Source organism: Stomoxys calcitrans, chromosome 3 (genome assembly GCF_963082655.1).
Source record: "Stomoxys calcitrans chromosome 3, idStoCalc2.1, whole genome shotgun sequence".
NCBI lineage: Eukaryota > Metazoa > Arthropoda > Insecta > Diptera > Muscidae > Stomoxys > Stomoxys calcitrans.
In genome coordinates this window covers 74,089,933-74,110,587 of record NC_081554.1, presented here as the reverse complement: position 1 = coordinate 74,110,587, position 20,655 = coordinate 74,089,933, and the positions used below count along the sequence as shown (strand labels likewise).

Genomic DNA, 20,655 nt, shown 5'->3' with positions numbered 1-20,655 from the left:
CGGTCCATGTTTTGATATAGCTGTCATATAAACCGATCTTGGGTCTCGATTTCTTGAGCCTCTAGAGGGCGAAATTCTCGTCCGATGTGACTGAAATTTTGCATGAGGTGTTTTGTTATGACTTCCATTAACTGTGCTAAGTATGGAGCAAATCGGTATATAACTTGATATAGCTGCCATATGAATTGATCAGGGATCTTGACTTCTTGAACCTCTAGAGGGCACAATTGTCATTCGATTTGGCAGAAATTTTGTACAACGGCTTCTCTCATGACCTTCAACATACGTGTCTAATATGGTCTGAATCGATCAATAGCTTACTACAGCTCCCATATAAACCAATCTCCCTATTTTGCTTCTTGAGCCCCTACAAGGCGCAATTCTTATCCGAATGAACTGAAATATTACACAATGACTTCTACAATGTTCAGCATTCATTTATTATCCCAATCGGACTAAAACTTGATATTGCTCCAATAGCATAAGAGTTCTTATTCAATATTCTTTGTTTGCCTAAAAAGAAATACCACGCATAGAACTCGACAAATGCGATCCATTGTGGAGGGTATATAAGATTCGGCCCGGCCGAACTTAGCACGCTCTTACTTCTTTTTTTGAAAAACTCTCCTATAGCTCTTAAAAAATCAACCTTTATAACATAAATAAGCTTCATCCAAATACTAGCATGTGGACAAAATACTGAATAGCCCCATTTTCAATATAAAACAAAGATATCCTCACAAAAATATCTAATCGGCAAGCAATACAAACTTTAAGCAAGTAATACAAAGTTTAAATCATGTTTCATGACCAAATGTCACCGTCAATGAATCCTTTTCTGGACCCTTGGCGACAACAATTTTCCATAAAAAATTTAAATTGTTTTTATCCATTTCACAGCTTTAGAAGGATTTTAAGAATTTTTCGATTTTGAATCACAGTGAGGAGCTATATCTGTATCTGAACCGATTTCGACTAAATTCAACAGTAATGTCGAGACTCATAAAAGACTCCCTCCCTTGTCTCAAATTTCGTGAAAATCGGTTAACAAATGACGATACTATTGCAGTATTAGCCCATGTCGGACGAACATTTATATGGGTGCTATATCCAAATCTGAACCCATTTTTTTCAATTTCAATAGGCCAAAAAATGCCAAATTGAAAAGCGATCGAATGAAAACTGCGAACAGTGTACAGTACACAAATTACCATGGACAGACAGATGGACGGACAGACAGACGGAGAAAGCTGAGGGGAATCAAAAAATGATTCCTAGTCGATCGGTAGGCTTATCAATGGGTCTAGCTCTCTTCCTTCCATGTGCTACAAACAAATTCACTAAATAAATACGTGCACATTGCACGATATCTGGATTTAAGTTCTTGATTCGAATTTAATTGAAATTAGCTACGTAGAGCACGCTCATGTCCTCCTGACAGCTCCTTAAAGTCAATGTCACAAATGTGATCCCCAGATTTGATTTTTTCTTTCACTAAAAAAGTCAATTATTCATCACCCATTTTTGCAAAATCCATTGTGGTTATTCCCAACACTCGACCTATGGGGCTAAAATACTTGCTACTGTGCTACTTGCTACACTGTGCTTGACTTAGTTAATCCGTTTCAAAAAAAAAAAAACAACAACAATAGCAAGACAAAAATACACATGTTTACGTTTCGCAATATACGTAAACCCTAAGAGCTTCTGTTACGGATATAGTCACACCCGCGCATACACACAGTCATAAACTAAAATAATTCTTATTGCAGTGCCACGCAATATCCCATTCAGTCATTCATTCAGCTGCTTTGTGCAGTGGTGGAATGCGGGGAATAGCAGAAATTAATGAGGCCCTTTTCAGAGGATGTCTTATCAAAATAAACAAATAAAAAGGCAATAACATCGGCCGGGCCGAACTTTGGATACCCACCATCTCGGGTATATATGTAAACCCCCTTTCGTCATAATCCGTTGAAAATGCATAATTTATGTCCCCATAGCAGCTTTATCGAAATATGGTTCGATTTGAACCATATTCGATACGCATATTGAGTCGTCTAATAAGTACAAGTCATTGTTCAGTTTTGTAGAACAAAATATTGGTCTTCTTGGTAGCCATATCCAAATATAGACTGATCGGAACCATATACGACACCGATGTTGAAAAGCGTAACTGCATCAAATTTCAGCGAAATGGGATTATAAATGGGCCTTTTATGGGGCCAAAACTGTCCGTCCGTCTGTCTGTTTAAGTCACGCTACAGTCTTTACAAATAGAGATATTGGGCTAAAACTTTGCCCAGATTCATTTTTTGTCCATAAGCAGGTTAAGTTTGAAGATGGGCTATATCGGACTATATCGGAAATTTAGGACAGTGAAATGTTTGGTGTTTGGCCAGTCGACATTATTTTTTGGTTTTGCCCAGATCGGTCCAGATTTGGATATAGCTGCCATATAGAGCGATCCGCCGATTTAGGTTACAAGGCCCATAAAAGGCGCATTTATTGTCCGATTTGGCCAAAATATGGGACAGTGAGTTGCATTAGGCCCTTAGGCATCTTCTTTCAATTTGGCCCAGATCGGTTCAGATTTGGATATAATTGTCATATTCACCGATCCGCCGATTTAGGGTCTTAGGCCCATAAAATCCACATTTATTATCCGATTTTGCCAAAATATGGGACAGTAAGTTGTGTTAGGCCCATCGATATATTTTTTCAATTTGGCCCAGATCAGTTCAGATTTGGTTATAGCTGTCATATGGGCCGATCTCTCGATTTAAGGTCTTGCGCCTATAAAAAGCGCATTTATTGTCCGATTTTGCCGAAATTTGAGACAATGAGTTAAGTAAGCCCCTCGACATTCTTCTGCAATATGGCAGAAGTCATAACAAAGAACTATCAGGGGCTCATGAACTCAAATCGGGAGATTGGTTTATATGGGAGCTATTGTATATCTGGAAATACACCGATTTGGACCGTACTTGACACAGTTATTGAAAGTCATTGTACAACAATATCTGCAAAATTTTAGCCAATTCGAACAAAAATTGTGGCTTCCAGGGCCTCACGATGTCAAATCGAGAGATCGGTTTATATGGGAGCTATATCAGGTTATAAGCCGATGTGGACCGTACTCGGTCAACTCATAACAAAACACTACATGCTCAATTTCAGCCAAATCCGACAAAAATTGCGACTTCCAGGGGCTTAAGAAGTCAAATCGAGATATCGGTTTATATGACCTATAGGTTATAGACCGATTTGGACTTTCAGCCTAATCGGGCAAAAATTGCGGCTTCCAGGGAATAAAGAAGTCAAATCGGGAGATGGGTTTATATGGGAGCTATATCTAAATCTGACCCGATATGGCCCTTTTGCAACCTCCAACGACCTACATCAATATTAAGCATCTGGACAAAATTTTAAGTGGCTGGCTTTAGGCGTCCGACCGCTATCGTGATTACGGCAGACGGACGACCCAGAACGTCGAGACGATCAAGAATATATATACTTTATGGGGTCTTTGAAGAATATTTCGAGGTTTTACAAACGGAATGACTAGATTAGTACACCCCCATCGTATGGTGGTGGGTATAAAAAGGCGAAAAGGCTTTGATAAGCCCTGAGTCATCAAGGAGGGAAAAGCGGCATCTGAATAGCTAGCTAGGAATGAGGTCTGTACGCTATGGTGTTTATGCTACATAATCAGAGAACCCATCCACGTGCAGGCTTCCTGGTAGGATAGACGTTTTTTACGATGAGTACGCCAATACAGTGTAAGCTAATGGCCTCGACCATGCAGGATGCTCGAGGAACTTTGGGCACATTTCTAAATATTATGTTGTTGTTGTAGTAGTTCATTGTATTCTATCTTTCGCCTGCTTGATTCGGTTGAGTGTCAAGACCCAGAAACTCTGCGACTAAGATGGGGTGCGTCCACAGGGATTTGGGTCTGAGTCGAGTAGGTCTGGCCGGGCAGTTATCATGATCATGATCATGATCATGTAGATCTACCTAAAGGCTTCTGGGCGGTGGATATCTATCCACAAGATGATGATTTGAATGGTTTCTGCGATAACAGCCCAAAAGGTATTGCTTAAACAGCATGTAGTTATGTCTTCACACTGGTAGGATCTTTGTCTTCTGATGGAGGTGGTCCTCATGAGAACTGAGGAGACAGCCCGTCGCAGTTCGGAGGGCGGCATGATGACAAATCTGAATATTATTCCACGAGACTACACTGGCGCTGCATAACTTACCACAGACCGCCCAATTGCTTTGTACGTGGTCAACAAGATTTCTTTGTCTGCACCCCAAGTTCTGCCAGCAAGTGACTTATGGACCTTGTTTCTACTTTTGACTTTATTGCAGATTGCTGTGGCATGTGAGGAGAATGTGTAAGAGCTGTCAGATGTGACGCCAAGTATTTTGGGACACTTGATGGTCGGAATCATTTCTCCATCGACCATTACAGTCAGCTCAGTATTCACCTCACGCGTATTTGTAGTGAACAGTGTGGCTGAAGATTTGGTGGCGGCTATCTTCAGATTTCTCGCAGCGAAATATGAGGCAAGCTCGTTGAGGTAGACGTTCAACCTATCGCAGATGTCATCAATGGGTGGGGGGCCTGATGCCATGATCGTACAATCGTCCGCATATGATACGATCTGGATCTGCCATCTGGAGGGGGTGGAATGGAGAATCGGTAGAGGTTAAACAGTGCCGGAGATATCACCCCACCTTGGGGAACTGCCTGTTTCACTCTACGGTGCTTCGACTTCTTATCCCTAAATTCCATAAATGAATGGCGACCACACAGATAATTTGCGACCCATCGTTTCAGGCCTAGCTGGAGGGACGCGTTGACGATGTCCTCAAATAATTTGGCATGCCTGACCGTGTCGAATGCCTTCGATAGGTCCAGTGCCACAAGGACCGTCCCATCACATGGCCTGGGCTGATTGAAGCCACCGCAAATGAGCGCGGTGATGGCATGCAAAGCTGTTGTTGTGCTGTGCAGTCTTCGAAATCCATGTTGATGCTCGGCGAATGGAAATTCTCCTACGAGTCTCGGGAGGAGTAATGCCTCAAGCGTCTTTGCCACTGGTGAGAGAAGAGAGATCGGTCTATACGGCTCCCTCAAACTCGGGTCCTTTCCAGGCTTCAGTAGCGGGATCACTCTGCCCATTTTCCAGACATCGGGAACTGAAAGAGTGTTCAAAGACAGGTTGAGGACAGTGGTGAGGTACTCAACTCCAGGTGAATCCAGATTCTTCAACATCAATGTAGAGATTCCGTCGGGGTCCAACGCCTTAGATGATTTGGCGCCACGGATGACATTCGTGACTTTGCCCACGGTAAATTATGAGGGCTGTTCATCGTCTCGGAGACCACGAATACGGCGAATGGCTCTCCTCCTTGGCCTGTCTCTCTCGGGATGGAGAATAAATTGACGGTTGAACAACCTGGCGCATCTTTTCGGATTAGTCACGGTTATTTCGCCAAAAGTGACTGAGGTCCTGTCATCCCGTCTACCGGGGTCCGAGAATGACTTAACAGTAGACCATAGTTTGCCTACATCGGTGCTTAAATTACATTGCTCCAAGTGTCCCAGCCTCAAATTTCGCTTATGTTCGTTGACTACCCTGTTTATTTCCAAATTCAGTTCGCTGATTCTGGGGTTAGCGGGGTGCATACCACGAACCCCATAACGCTCGTCTGCGAGTACCACTGCTTGCGATGGGAAATTGGGCCGCGCTTGGGTATTTGACCGGCTGGTATAAAGCGAGCGGCTGCTGCGTTAATGATGTCTCGGAATTTCCTCTCGGCCACTAGCACATCAGAGGGGGTGGCAGTTCACTGAAGCGGCGATTGGTATACTCTCTGAAGCCGGTCCAATTGGCCTTCTTGTAATTGATGAACGTCCGGCGCTCAGAGGTTATGAAGTCGGGTGGTCGGTCGATGGTGAGGATTATGGGGAGGTGGTCTGACCCCAAAGAGATGACGGCTTGCCAGGATACGTCACTCAGGAGATCAGGGGATGCAATTGAGATGTCTGGCGAGCTGCTGCACCTCCTCGTAATCCTAGTGGGGGCATCCTCATTCACCCTGCAAAACGTGGAGCTATCTATCTGCTCTGCCAAAGCTATGCCACGCTGGTCGTTACCTAGGGGAGAATGCCATGACGAGTGATGTGCATTAAAATCCCCCAAAACCAGACGACCATGGCCAGATAGCAACCCACTTATGTCGGGGTTGTAAGCCTGGCCATTAAGCGGGACACAGCTACCAACCGGCGGTGTGTACACCTTGTATAGCTCTATCTCGGCAGTACCAGACATGACTGTTATCCCCATGCATTCCATGTAGGGGTCACTAGCGCCATGCGCAGGCGAGATAGGTCTATATTGTGGGGAATGGTGTATTACGAAGCCCAATCCCCCACCTCCATTCCTTGAGCGATCCTTACGTAGCACATTGTAACCGTGACAACTATGCAAGCTTCAGGTGTTGGTCAGCTTTGTCTCCTGGATCGCTGTAGGGTACATTTCTATGTTCTTCAAGGCCTTGAAATCAAAAACCCCCCCAAATTATCTCACCGGACACTTAGTCCGCTGACTCAGTGTTTGTGCACGTTTCATGGTATGTGCGTATAATTGCGGGACAAAAAAGAAAGTGAATACGAAGAAAACATCTCCTTTTTTTCTGCTCGGTAATAGAGTAATAAATTTAAGGAAAATGAAGGATAACAAGGACACATCTTGTAACAGTTTAACTTTTTTTTTCTTGCTTCGCCATATTAACCAACGATGCGATCAACCGACAACCAACCACGACTACCAGTCAGTAAGCAACAGAAAGAGAGTCAGTAGTGGCAGCAGCAGCAACAGCAGCACCCATCTCAATTTGCTACACTCAGTTAGCAGTGAAAATGGGACACAATCAAAAGGACTACGCTTTATTACCATGAATATTTATGTGTTGCAAGAGGACAACGACAATAACAGCAAAAACAAGCAAAAATAAACAAAATAAACTTTTTTTCCTACTTACGCTCTTTTTTTTTTTGCTGGGGTTTTTGTTATTTTGATACATAAATTTTGTATGTAAAATTAAGTTAAAGAGACGAAGAAAAAAAAAACAAAACAAAAATTGCCAAGAAAATTTTTCAGCTAAAATGGCAAGATTTACGACTTTGAAAAGGACGACTTCGTTCGTTCATGCTAGAAAACAATACTCGCACATCAACTTATTAGTGCCCATAAATGCTAAGACACTTATTTATAGGATGATAGATTAGGACGAGCTTCCTTTTTGTCTTTCCTGGTAAATGGCACAAAGAAATAAAAACTCTTGGGGTTGCATATCCCGCAGGGATTAAACAATTACAAGGCGAAAGAAAACATCATGGGTTACTATTTTGTGTGCACGAACTCTGGTGAGTAAGAAAGCAATATGCATTATCCAAAAATTCGTAAATAAGACAAAAAAATGTCGTTACATAAACCTTGGTTATTTATTGTAGTTTGGAGCCCAGACGAAATAATTCAAATGACTTGTTTCTTTTTTAATACATTTCGTAACATTTCACTGATGGTGAATAATGATACCGCGGTGAAAAAAGGGTACTACATTTTCTAATATCTGAAGGGGGAGCGGACCCTCCTCCTTACCCTAATTTTCCGAAACGCCAGATCTCGGGGACGGGTGATGGCGAAATTTTGTGTGCTCTCTTATAGTAACCTACAAACAAAAATTTGGTATCCAAATTTGGGATGGGGTACCTGGGGGGGGGGCGCCCCACCCCAAAACCTACCAAATATATATATACTCCAATCACGACAATATGGGACTCAAATGAAAGGTTAACAAACTCAAATGAAAGGTTAAGAAACGTTAGGTAACGTAGAAACGAAAGATTAGGAATCGTATCTGATATCCAATTGTCAGACCAAGTGTTAGGGGGACCACCCCAACCCCCAAAACACCCCTTAATCGGACATATTTACCGACCATGGCAATATGGGACTCAAATAAAAGGTATTTGCAAGTAAAATACGAATCTGATATCCAAATTTGGGACAATGTTTCTGGGGGTTCACCCCTTCCCCAAAACACCCTCCAAACAGGACTTATTTACTGACAATGGGAATATGAGGCTTAGATAAAAGGTATTTGAGTGTAGAATTCGAATCTTATATCCAGATGTGGGACCATAGCAATATGGGGCTCAAATTAAAGGTCTTCGGTAGTAAAGCAAGAATCTGATATCAATACTCGGGAAAAGTGTCTATGGGGCCACCCCACCCATATACCACCACCCAAATAGGAAGTATTTGCTGACCATTGCAATTTGAAGCTCAAATAAGAAGTTTTTAGAGTAGAAGCCGAATCTGATATACATTTTCAAAGTCAAGTCACTCAGTGGCCGCCCCATCCCCCAAAATACCCCGCAAGCCGGTCATGTTTGCCGACTATGGACATATGGGGCTCAAATTAAAGGTATTTGGGAGTAGACCACGTATCTGATACCAGCATTAGGTACCAACTGTCTAGGGGACGTCCCACCACCATAACAACCCCCAGATAGGAGGTGTTTGCTCACCAAGACAATTTGGGTCTTAAAGAGAGTGGAACTCAATATTTTTAGTTTTTAAGGCCAATACCCCAAACCGGACATATTTGCTGGCTTTTGCAATAATTTGTGAGGTACTATGCCATATAAAACTTCTCTCCCAAGAGGTGTTGCACTGCGGCACGCCGTTCATACTCGGCTTTAAAAAGGAGGCCCCTTATCATTGAGTTTAGAAACTTGAATCGGACTGCACTCATTGATAGGTGAGAAGTTTGCCCCTGTTTCTTAGAGAAATGTTTATGGGTAAAATTTGCATTTGCAATGTGGGGGGGTCACCCTACCCCCCAAAAACGCCTTAAATGGGCATATTACCCATCATGACTATATGGGACGAGGTTTTTTTGTTGCTCCGTAGAATTAAAAACGGCTGAACCGATTTTCTTAAAATTTTCACATATTGTGGAAGTTTGTCTGGAAGAAAACATAGACTATAAAATTTTTAGATATCGGATGGGGGCGCTTCCTCCCCCCTATCCCAACAACGCCATCCAAATCCAAAAGTGGAACAATATGGGTTTCAAATGAATATCGTACTAAAATTTGGGTCTAAATACCCAGTGGGCATCCTCAACCCAAAAACTTCTCTAAACAGGGATATTCGACATTCTTGTCAATATGGGCCACATATGAAAAGTATTCGACAGTAGATTACAAATATGGCATAAAAAAGTAGGTCCAAGTAATGGGACCCCCAAATACCCACAAATGGGCATATTAACCGACTGAAATGAGAGGTATTTGGGAGTAGATTACGAATATCACATACAAATTTGTATTCAAGTCTAGATGGCGCTCTTGCTTCCCAAAATAAGTCAATAGATTGGTTGACATGATGACAATATGGGACTCAAAAGAAAGGTATTTAAGAATAGAAATCGAATTTGATATCCGATTTTGGAGCCAAGTGTTTGGGGGTACGCCCTAAAGCACCCTCTACACAGAACTTAATTCACGATTATGGCAATATGGAGCTCAAATCAACGGCAGTTGGGAGTAAAGAACGAATTTGATATCTATTTTCAGGGCAAAGTGCCGGTGGCCGCCCCAACCCCAAAACACCCTCCAAACATTTAATATTTTCCGACCCTGGCAATATGGGGCTCACATTAAATAGATTTTGGGGAATGCAGCACGAATTTGATATCCATATTTGAGTCCAAATGTCTGAGTGCCATTCCTCCCATAAAAAGCACTTCTCATTACCGTAATTTTCAAATACACCAGATCTCGGGGATTACTAATGCGATTCTTTCGAATTTTTTGCCATGTGAGCCATGTGTTTGGGGAACTGTACCACCCGAAAACTCCTCCCTATTATATAAAAGCTATTTGATGTTTAAATTGATTGATTTTCGGGAAATTGATACTCATTTTTGGGATAATGGACCTGGGGTCCACCCAACCCTTAAACAGAGCACGGCGCGTATATTTACATTAAGAGGGGATCAGCACCGCTTTAAATTTTGTCCGATTAATCGCCAGAATTTGACCACAGGCGTTCAACGTTATAGGCGGACGTAGGCTATAGTGGCACGAATTCCATATAGACATTTAGGGTGAAGTATCTCAACCCTAAAAAGATATTAGAGAGTTAAAGAAGGCGCAGCAGAGCGGGCCCGGTTCGGCTAGTCTGATATAAAAATTTTGGAGTAAAACTAATCACCCTTACCAAAACGGTAGTCTATGGTAATCAAGTTATACGACAATAAAAGCGAGACGATAAGTTTATGAAGCGATATGTTCAGGAGGAGTTGATTATGCAGTTGTGTTTACTTTGAACAACCTGTCGATGTTTGGATTTATTTTTACATATATGAAGAAAGAATCAAATAAAGAAAAATGCTATTAGAATATGAAAAAAAAAAAAAAAAAAAAAAAAAAAAAGTGAACGCTTCCAAAATGAAAGCCAAGGGACAGTTGAAGGAATACGAGGTCATCGGCCGCAAGTTGCCCTCCGAAAAGGAGCCTCAGACTCCTTTGTACAAAATGAGAATCTTTGCCCCCGACAATATTGTTGCCAAATCCCGTTGCTGGTACTTCTTGCGCCAATTGAAGAAGTTCAAGAAGACCACCGGCGAAATTGTCAACCTTAAGCAAGTGTACGAAACCTCTCCCACCAAAATCAAGAATTTTGGCATCTGGTTGCGTTACGATTCCCGTTCTGGTACCCACAACATGTTCAGGAATGAAGTTCGGAAATTCGACTAAAAACAAAGATAAGCGTTTTAAAACAGATAGAGATAGTCGGGTAAGAATATGGGAAGAAAACACTTCCCAGTTGTTTGCAATTGGTAGTGGCAGCAACAACGATATCCCAGAATCAAAGGCTGATAACTGTATAGAATGTATACTGACCATGCTAAAAACTAAAAGGACAGCAGGAGCCGATGGGTAATCATGAACTTTTAAGACCTCCTAATCTTGGAAATCTATTTCTAGCTCTGTTAGTAAATCAAACGGCCAGAAGTTAAGTTTTTTAATACGTGTTTCCAAGTGTAATTTGTCATCCTACCTTCGTTTTTCCATCCAGCTAAAAAATTCAAAATTCAAAGGCACATGTACAATATTAACAGATTCCTGCTTGCTTTTTCTGTCATTTGAAAACTTGGGAACGGCTTATTGCATTTCAATTCATCAGAATTAGGTTGCCCAAAAAGTAATTGCGGATTTTTTAAAAGAAAGTAAATGCATTTTCAATAAAACTTTGAATTAACTTTAATCAAATATACTTTTTTTACACTTTTTTCTAAAGCAAGCTAAAAGTAACAGCTGATAACTGACAGAAGAAAGAATGCAATTACAGAGTCACAAGCTGTGAAAAAATTTGTCAACGTCGACTATATGAAAAATACGCAATTACTTTTTGGGCAACCCAATAATTATTGACTTGTTAATCATAACTCAATTTCCATAACACAAATTAAAGTTATCCCATCATTAGAGGCCATAGTGGGCGATTCATCTTCATACACCTTAAATATTTGCAATAATTATATATCACCACAAATAAAATAAAATCCATTCAACCATAAATTTTAATAGAAAAATTAAATTCCCCACTGACCAACTTAATTCGAACACACAGTTTGGTTAATAACATTTTATGTTACAAAAAACTACTGCTGTCATTTGCAGAAAATCTCCCAACCGCAATGAAAACAAGGAAAAAACCCCCCCCCCAACACATTCTCAAACTCTCGACGATTTAAACACAATTTTTTTTAAGTTTAAGTGGTGGGGCTTGCTTTAGCTTCTATTCAAAGAAGAAGAAAAAAAAATTGAAAAATATCACATCCTCTTTCCCAGGTTTAAGCCATTATCTGCATCATACTACAGCAGCATTTTAGCTTTTAGCAAAAAAACTCACAAAAAAACACAAGAAAAGAGCAAACGCTCTACCACTCACGCTGTGTGTATTTGTTTGTGTTGAAGTGGAAACTACAAACAGGATCATAGGAATTTCCCAAAACACAAGCCTTGCCCAGGGCTGTTGTTTCTGTAATTATAGACGTTGTATGTTGCTACACATTGTCATCGGCATTACTGTTGTTTTTGCAGTTATAGGATGTGTTAGATGTGGTTTTGGTTGGTTTTTTTTTTTTTTTTTTTTTTTTTGATGGCACTGAGGCCCTGAGTAGTTCGCACTTTCTTGAGTGGATTCGTGTTCTAATGCCTACGTGCTAGACAAAATAGGTGGGCAAATATGCTATTGTGCATGCCATAACCCAGCAAACAAAACAATCTATGGTATGTTTTCAAACTAGACATGCAGAAGCTAAAATTGGTTGCGAAATTAAAAAAAAATATATTTTTCGATTCAATCCTTATATGCCTTAATAGACATGGAGAATTCTCGGAAATAAAAATGAACCAGTAAGGAAGGCCAAAAGTCGGGCGGTGCCGACTGTATAATACCCTACACCTACCCTACAAATACAATGTGGGACCTAGAACTAATTCGGAACCAATTTCGATGGATCTCGGCGAGCAAATATGTTCAAACTATAAGAACTACGGTTGACAAATGACAACATTATGGCAAATTACCCAAAATCTGACGAACATGTATATGGGGCTATATCTATTTCTGAACCGATTTCGAGAAAAACATCTCAGATAATGTAGTAGTCGTCGAGGAAAGTGTTGTGCAAAATTTTCGCAAGATTGGTCAAACAATGCGCTTGCAGTGGCTCTTGGGGTGAAAATCTGGCCATATACATATATGACAGCTATATCTAAATCTGGGCCGATTTCTATGAAATTCACCAGTAATATTGAGAAACATAAGAAAATCCTTCCCGCAAAACTTCAACAGAATCGGTTAACAAATGAGCACATTTTTGCAATATTTCTCAAAATCGGACGAACATATATATGAGAGCTATATCTAAATCTGAACCGATGTCGAGCAAACTCCTCAGATACTGTGGCAGTCGTCGAGGAAAGCGTTTCGCAAAATTTTGACAAGTTGGGTCAATAAATGCGCTTGCTGTGACTCTGGAAGTTAAAATCGGGCGATATATGTGTATGAGAGCTATATCTAAATCTGAATCGATTTTTATCACCAGTAATGTCAAGAGTCACATGAAAATACTTTCTGCCAAATTTCGAGAGAATTGGTTAACAAATGACCATTTTATTGCATTTTTACTGCAAATCGGACGAACATATATATGGGAGTTATATCTAAATCTGAACCGATTTTGACCACCTACTTTACTTTAATTGGCTATGACAGAATATTTGTTTCACCAGCCGAACGTAGAATAGCGTTCCAAGCGCCTCGATCTTCTGCGCTCATCCTACAATCTCTGTCACCATGTTTCGATCTTTCCTGATCTTTCCATCGGGCTTTTGGTCTTCCCGGTTTGCGTGTACCACCGTGTTTGCCTTCAAAAGACTTCTTTGCTGGAGCTTCTTCATCCATTCTGACAACATGACCTAGCCAACGCAGCCGTTGTATTTTGATGCGTGTAACTATGCTATCGTCGTCATACAGCTCATACAGCTCGTGGTTCATACGTCGCCTATATTCTCCGTTAACGCAAACTGGTCCATATATTTTACGAAAAATCTTTCTCTCAAATACTCCAAGCACTGCCTCATCTGCTTTCACAAGTACCCATGCTTCAGAACCATATAACAGCACGGGTAGTATCAGTGTCTTGTAAAGTGTAGTCTTCGTCTGTCGAGTGGTGGCCTTGTTTCTAAACTGCTTACTTAGTCCAAAGTAGCATTTGTTTGCCAGTATTATTCTTCGCTTTATCTTAAAACTGGAGTCATTCGTTTCGGTTACGGCGGTGCCGAGGTAGATAAACTTACTGACTATCTCAAAGTTGTGATTCCCAACTTTCTCCAAGTTCTTTATCTGCTCGGTTGTACAAGGCTTTTTGGGAGTTGAAACAATCCATTTCGTCTTATCTCCATTTACTGCCAGACCCATTTTCACTGACTCTCTTTCGATTCTTTTAAAGGCTGCAGTTACTACTTCCGGTGACCGACCTATGATATCGATATCGTCGGCATAGGCGAGTAGCATGTGCTCTCTTGTGATTAGTGTGCCATATCCATTCACATCCATATGCATTGGAGGCCACGTAGCGCAGAGGTAAGCATGTCCGCCTATGACGCTGAACACCTGGGTTCGAATCCTGGCAAGACCATCAGACCATCCCCTCCAAATGCTGGCAACATTTATGAGGTACTATGCCATGTAAAACTTCTCTCCAAAGAGGTGTCGCACTGCGGCACGCCATTCGGACTCGGCTATAAAAAGCAGGACACTTTTCATTGAGCTTAAACTTGAACCGGACTGCACTCATTGATATGTGAGAAGTTTGACCCTGTTCCTTAGTGGAATGTTTATGGGCAAAATTTGCATTTGCATCCATTCACATCTGCATCTCGTATAATCTTCGCCAACAGGATGTTAAAGAGATCACACGATAGGCTGTCTCCTTGTCTGAAACCTCGTTTGGTATTGAATGGTTCGGAGAGATTCTTTCCTATTCTTACTGAGGAACGTGTATCAGGAAAGTGTCATCCTGCAGGGATACCAAACTCAGACATGGCTCGAAATACCTTTGAACCTTAAGGAGTATCGAAGGCGGCTTTGTAGTCAACAAAGAGGTGGTAGGTGTTGATTTGTCCTTCTCGGGTCTTTTCCAGGATTTGGCGCAGTGTGAATATCTGGTCTAGGGTGGATTTACCTGGTCAAAAGCCGCATTGATAGGGCCCAATTATCTCATTGACTTTAGGTTTTAATCTTTTACACAGTACGCTCGAGAGTATCTTGTATGCGATGGGGAGAATACTTATTCCTCTGTAGTTGGCACATTCCGTCTTGTCTCCTTTCTTGTGTACGGGACATAGTATGCTTAGATTCCAATCATCGCGTGTGCGTTCTTCTAGCCAGATTGCGCAGATAAGCTGATGCATACGCCTTATCAGCGTGTCGCCTCCGGTCTTAAATAGTTCAGCGGGTAACCCGTCGGCTCCTGCTGCCTTGTTGTTCTTTAGTCGGGTCACTGCTACTTGGACCTTATTCTGACTTGGAGGTAAACATTTTATATCATTATCATGGATTGGTTCTGCGGTATCCTTTTCGCCCCCAACGTCGGACACCAGCAGTTGGGTAAAATGTTCTTTCCATATCCTCAGCATGTTATCTGTGTCAGTTACCAGATTTCCTTCTTTGTCTCTGCAGGAGGATGTGACGCACCAAAGCCATCGGTTTGATGTTTAATTCTTTGGTAGAATTTGTTTGTTTGTTTATTGATACCAGACATCACAAGATAAAAATCTTATAAGTGACGATGCCGGTTTAAGGAATGGATTACATCGAATATGTGTTAAGAAAAATATAAATAAAAAAGTAATTATATTATAAAATTTATCATAAGAGAATTTTTTTAGGAATTATACTTTAAATATAGTGTTTGAAAATTGTTTTCTTGAAAAGAGTAGCATTACTTATGGTTTGGATGTTGGATGGCAAATTGTTCCAAAGACGAATACTGTTGATTAAAAATTGTTTTTCAGAGTTTGAGGTTCGGAAGCGTGGTAGAATGATTTTTAGTCCTCTGCCAGATCGAGCAAAATGGAGATGATCATAAAGATATTTTGGCTGCTTAAGATAGATTATTTTTTGCAGTAAAATAACGCATTTCGCTTTGAGGAGGTTTTCGAAACTAATGTCGAATATTTTGTGGGCGAATTGAGAAATTCGGTCTCTCCTTTTCTTATTAAATATGTAGCGAGCAATGTTATTGTAGCTTACTTTTAGTTTGTTGAAGTCTCTCGAATCACAATTTGCGAAAATTTCACATCCATAAAGTAGAGTAGGTATAAGGTAAGATTTCGCTAAAAGCATACGTACTTGAAAAGGTGTAGAAGTCCGCACAGACCACAAACTTCGCAGCATTCCTTGAACTTTACCAACAGCTTTGTTTATATGATTAGTCCAAGTCAGTTTGGAATTGAATATTACACCAAGGTTGCAGGATGTATCAACAGTTTCTATTACCGAGTTGTTCAAAGTAGCTCTTACAAGAGGAATCTGGGTGGTTGATCGTTTTAAAATTTTCATCAGTTTAGTTTTTGACGGATTTAGACAGAGACTATTTTTACTCGCCCAGTTCTGGATTTCATTCAGATCGCAATTAATATTATTTATACATGATTGTACGCAATTTGGTTTAGCGCTGGAGAAAAGCTGAACATCGTCAGCGTACATTTGCACATTACAATGCATTGGAATATCAGGTAGATCATTTATGTATACAGAAAAAAGTAAGGGACCAAGGATAGAGCCCTGCGGAACACCTCTAGGTACATCAAGTGCCGCAGATGTTGTATCACCGACATTGACGGATTGACGGCGTCCGGTAATGTATGATGAAATCAGTTTACAGGCCGGTTTGGAGAAAAAGAAAAGTCTGTCAAGCTTCGAGATAAGAATATCATGGTTCACTGTGTCAAAGGCTTTACTGTGGTCCAGTAAAACCAGAAATGATACCATATTATTATCCATATTTTGTCTCAATTCTTCCACAACGTCAATTAATACAGTAGAGCAGTTTCTTTTTGTTCGAAAACCAGATTGTCTATCATTCAAAAGACCTCTGAAACTCAGGAAGGCATCTATTTGAGTATTTATAATACGTTCCAAAGCTTTAGAGAAAAACGGCAGGATAGCAATCGGACGGAACTCTGAATTCTGTTTGGGTATCGGTATAATTTTTGCCAATTTCCAGTCTGTTGGGAACGTTGACTTTGTAAGAATGTTGTTATAAATGTGTGTAACAAATGGAAGTATTTTCGGCAGTACCAATTTGGCAAATCTAGGATGTATGCCATCAAATCCCATTGCGTCAGACTTTATGGTTGCAAAACTTTGTAAGACTTCTTCGGGACTAACACATCTAAACGAGAATGTGTCTTCAATCTGTGCTGTAGAAATATTAGAATAAGTGTTTGTGCCAGGGTCCACAGTATTTATTTTCAAAAAGTTTTCATTTATCTCATCTAGGTCAGAGATAGAAAGACAATCAGTGTTGGTATTGGATTTCGATCCAATTCCGATGTTCCTTATTTCTTTCCATTTTCGCTTACTATCAATTGCATTTTCGAATTTCCTTTTATAGTACTGCTTTTTGGACTCGTTAGTCTTTTTGAGCACATCTCTTCTAGCGGATTTAAACGTGTCATACAGTGTAGGCAGTCTATAACGTTTCCATCTTTTATATGCCAAATTTCGAACGCTGATCAAGTGCTTGATTTCAGGAGTAAACCATGGCTGTTGTTTTCTGTTAGTATAAATGACTTTGACAGGAACGCATGTGTCGTAAATTGAGCAAAGGTTATGATTTAGGAAGGAAACTTGTTCGTCAACACCTTCCATATAGAAAATCTCTTCCCAAGGTACTTCATCTAAACTTTGATGCAGAAGTGGCCAGTCAATGTTTTTGAAGTCGCGATATGTCGATGTACAAACAGTGGGATTAATTTCGAAGTGGTATGTGACGAAAAGCAAATCATGCTTGGAGAATGCGGGGGCATCTAGCTGATTGTAGAGAGATATTTTGGACAAATGGCTGACAAAGAACACATCTAGCAGACTCGCGTTACTTCTTGTGAAGTGAGTTGGTGCGGAATCATTCACAGGAAGTAGCCCTAGGGTTTGCATTGAGTCGGCAAGACAGCGCTCAACAAGCAAGTTGCTATTAAAATCACCAGCTACGATTATATTGTCGTACTCGATGGAAATTATATCAATAGTTTCTATTAATTCTTCAAAATCTATTGATGAATTTGGTCTGTAGACGCAACCCAGCAGTAATCTTTTCTTGTCATCAGATAAAAGTTCCAGAAATAAGTATTCAATGCGGGAAGAGCGGTTTGACATACATTTGAGAGAGCAGCTTATACCATGTTTGATATATATAGCTACCCCGCCGCCATGAGTATGACGATCCGCTCTAAACAGTTTGTATCCCGTAACATGAAAAATGCTGCTATCGATTTCAGGATGAAACCACGTTTCAGATATACAAATGGCGTCGATGTCGGAGTTAATAAATGTATCGCGAAACTCATCCATTTTGTTATTAAGACTTTGGGCATTTATGTGCACCAGTTTTAGGCCTGTTTTTTGTTTTGATAGTATTCGTATCATGCATTTTAAGTTGTCTTTGGAACATTGTTTTGCTCTATCTAATATTATAAGAGAAATAAGTAATGCTACAAAGGTTTGTATAGTTACTTAGGACTACAATGTGAAATTTACTTAAAGTAAGTGGTGTAACATTTATTTTTTCTATGCAGGAAATCAGTGAGTAACAATTTATGTAAATAATAATAAAAAGTTCGAATAATTTATATATTGAGTCATGAAATATTTTAATTTTGATCATTATTATTGCTGGAATATTCTGCTGGCATGTTGATTGGTTCAGGACCGCCGCGAAAAAGATTGATTAATTTGCTGGTACTATCAACCATGATAGGTGGCTCATCTTTTGTTCTTTTGACATATACGAGGCCACGGAGACTAAATGTTGACTCGATGCATTTTTGCCGTTTTAGTTTAAGTGCATTTTGAAGTATTTTGTAGTTATAACTGGTAAGATTTTCGTTTACATAGATATGTTTATCGGAATCATATCCCACATGTTGTAGTTGCAATGCAGTTTTATGACTTTTTTTGAACTGCGATATATTTTTTAAAATAAAGTTTTTATCAGAGGGTGATGTTAGATTCACCATGATTGTTTCTGGAGTGTCTCTATTTTTATTAACATTGCAGACTCGATAAATTGCTCTGATGGTTGGAGTAGCAATGTTTAGATTGTTGCAAAGAGTGTCAAAAATTTGAAATAGATTTTCGTTATTTGTATAAGGGATACCGTTTATCCGAAGGTCACTCGCAACGTGTAAATTTTCGTGTTTTTGTTGTTGAACTTTTAGTTTTTCGATTTCATGTTTTAATACACCTATATCCTGGTTCATGTTTTCAATTTTGTCTGCCACTGTTTCAATTTTCTCAACACGATTGGTTATATTAGAAAGCTTTTCTGATAGCTTACCAATGTCTTTTCTAAATTCATCCATGCTCTTATCTATAACACTTAAGAGTCTAGATTCACTCTCGAGTATCAATGCTTTGATAAGCTCAGATTGTTTCTCGAACCGTTTATCTATGAGTTGAACAATACGTTGAGGAGAGTCATAATTAGACAAGCGAGGAGTTTTGCATACGTTCTCATCAGAGTAAGATCCACGGCCTTCTCTCCACCTTTTTGGCGCCATAACCAACTTATCTGTGGTGAGCGTGTTTTCACTGTTTATTGTTGTTATTTCAATTACTGGTACTTGCTCAGAGTGTGCCATGCTAAGAGATATTTATTTATTTTTTCGGTTTGTGTTTTTTTTTTTTTTTTTTGTTTTTGTTTTGTTGTCACTTAAGAATTTGCACTGAATGTTAATTGGTTCTTTATATTTTCAAGCGCAGACACTCACGAGAATTTAGATAAAGAGCACAGAGAGATGTTCAAATTTATCTAGTTTGATGTATATGTACTTGTAGCAAACAAGTTGTTTTGTTTATTTTATTTTGTTTTGTTTATTTGTATCGACGGTGTTTGACTGTTTTTCTGTTATTTTAGGTATCACAGTGAATTTGTTATGGCAATCTTTGGTTGTCGGTAGATTGAAATGGGTTTAAACTGATGTTTCTATTAAAACTTCAAGGAGGTAATTGAAACACGTCCGTTCTCTTTCGTTCAGTTTCAACTTATCACTACAAATCCACAGCTAAATTCATGCCTTTGGTGTTGTTGTGACGCCATTCCCAGTCCATCGCACTTCCGCCAGCACGTATACTGCACCTTCTCTATAAAGAGTGCGGACATTCCAGGTGCAGATCCGCAAATCATGGTACTTTTTCGTTTGCGTGGGTCGTCAACGTTGGGGGGGGGGTCAGTTTTTACTATTCCTTTGTTTCTCATAGTAGTTCTCAGTTTTCCGGGGCGGGTTACTGGCCCAACCCTATGGGTTTTGTGGCCCAACCCAGTTGTGGCGAGCCGCTTGCTCCAAGATCCAACGCTCGCTCGGGAACAGACGCTGATGTTGGCCATTGTTTATTTGAAGGCGCCAATAACTCGCCTTGTCATCTCGAGTATCATTGGCACTTAGTATTTAATTAAGAGCCAGTGCCACCTGACTCTTCACCGAGACTCTCCTCTCGAAATCGCTGACTGCCCGCGGCCGCATTTGCAGCTACTCCTCATAAAAACGGAGCTTTCCACCATCCGGCAACTTTCAGCTAAGCTTCCCGTGATAACGATGGGCACCACACAAGTCGGAGCTCAAAGTTCCAGCCTGTGTGGTGCTCATAGTCATCCCATATCGGCCGATTTTGACCACACTCTAAGTATTGGGTTGCCCAAAAAGTAATTGCGGATTTTTTAAAAGAAAGTAAATGCATTTTTACTAAAACTTAGAATGAACTTTAA

At 40.2% G+C, this 20,655-nt stretch overlaps 1 protein-coding gene across 1 annotated transcript; it reads right to left on the bottom strand.

Annotated features, from left to right (window-relative positions):
- Positions 1-11,971: 11,971 nt before the first annotated feature.
- LOC131996054 (uncharacterized) lies at positions 11,972-18,242 on the bottom strand. Its single transcript, XM_059365487.1, has 3 exons — positions 16,055-18,242; positions 12,048-12,137; positions 11,972-11,988 (listed from the first exon to the last, which is right to left on the bottom strand). Exons 1-3 carry the CDS (start codon positions 18,240-18,242, stop codon positions 11,972-11,974), a joined length of 2,295 nt encoding a protein of 764 aa, XP_059221470.1.
- Between the last annotated feature and the right edge of the window lie 2,413 nt (positions 18,243-20,655).

Coding starts and splice junctions, on each gene's coding strand:
- LOC131996054 (XM_059365487.1), bottom strand. CDS start 18,242: ATGGATGAGTTTCGCGATACATTTATTAACTCCGACATCGACGCCATT. Junction 12,138..16,054: donor AGTTCAAGGAATGCTGCGAA/GTTTGTGGTCTG, acceptor CTATAATTACAG/AAACAACAGCCCTGGGCAAG.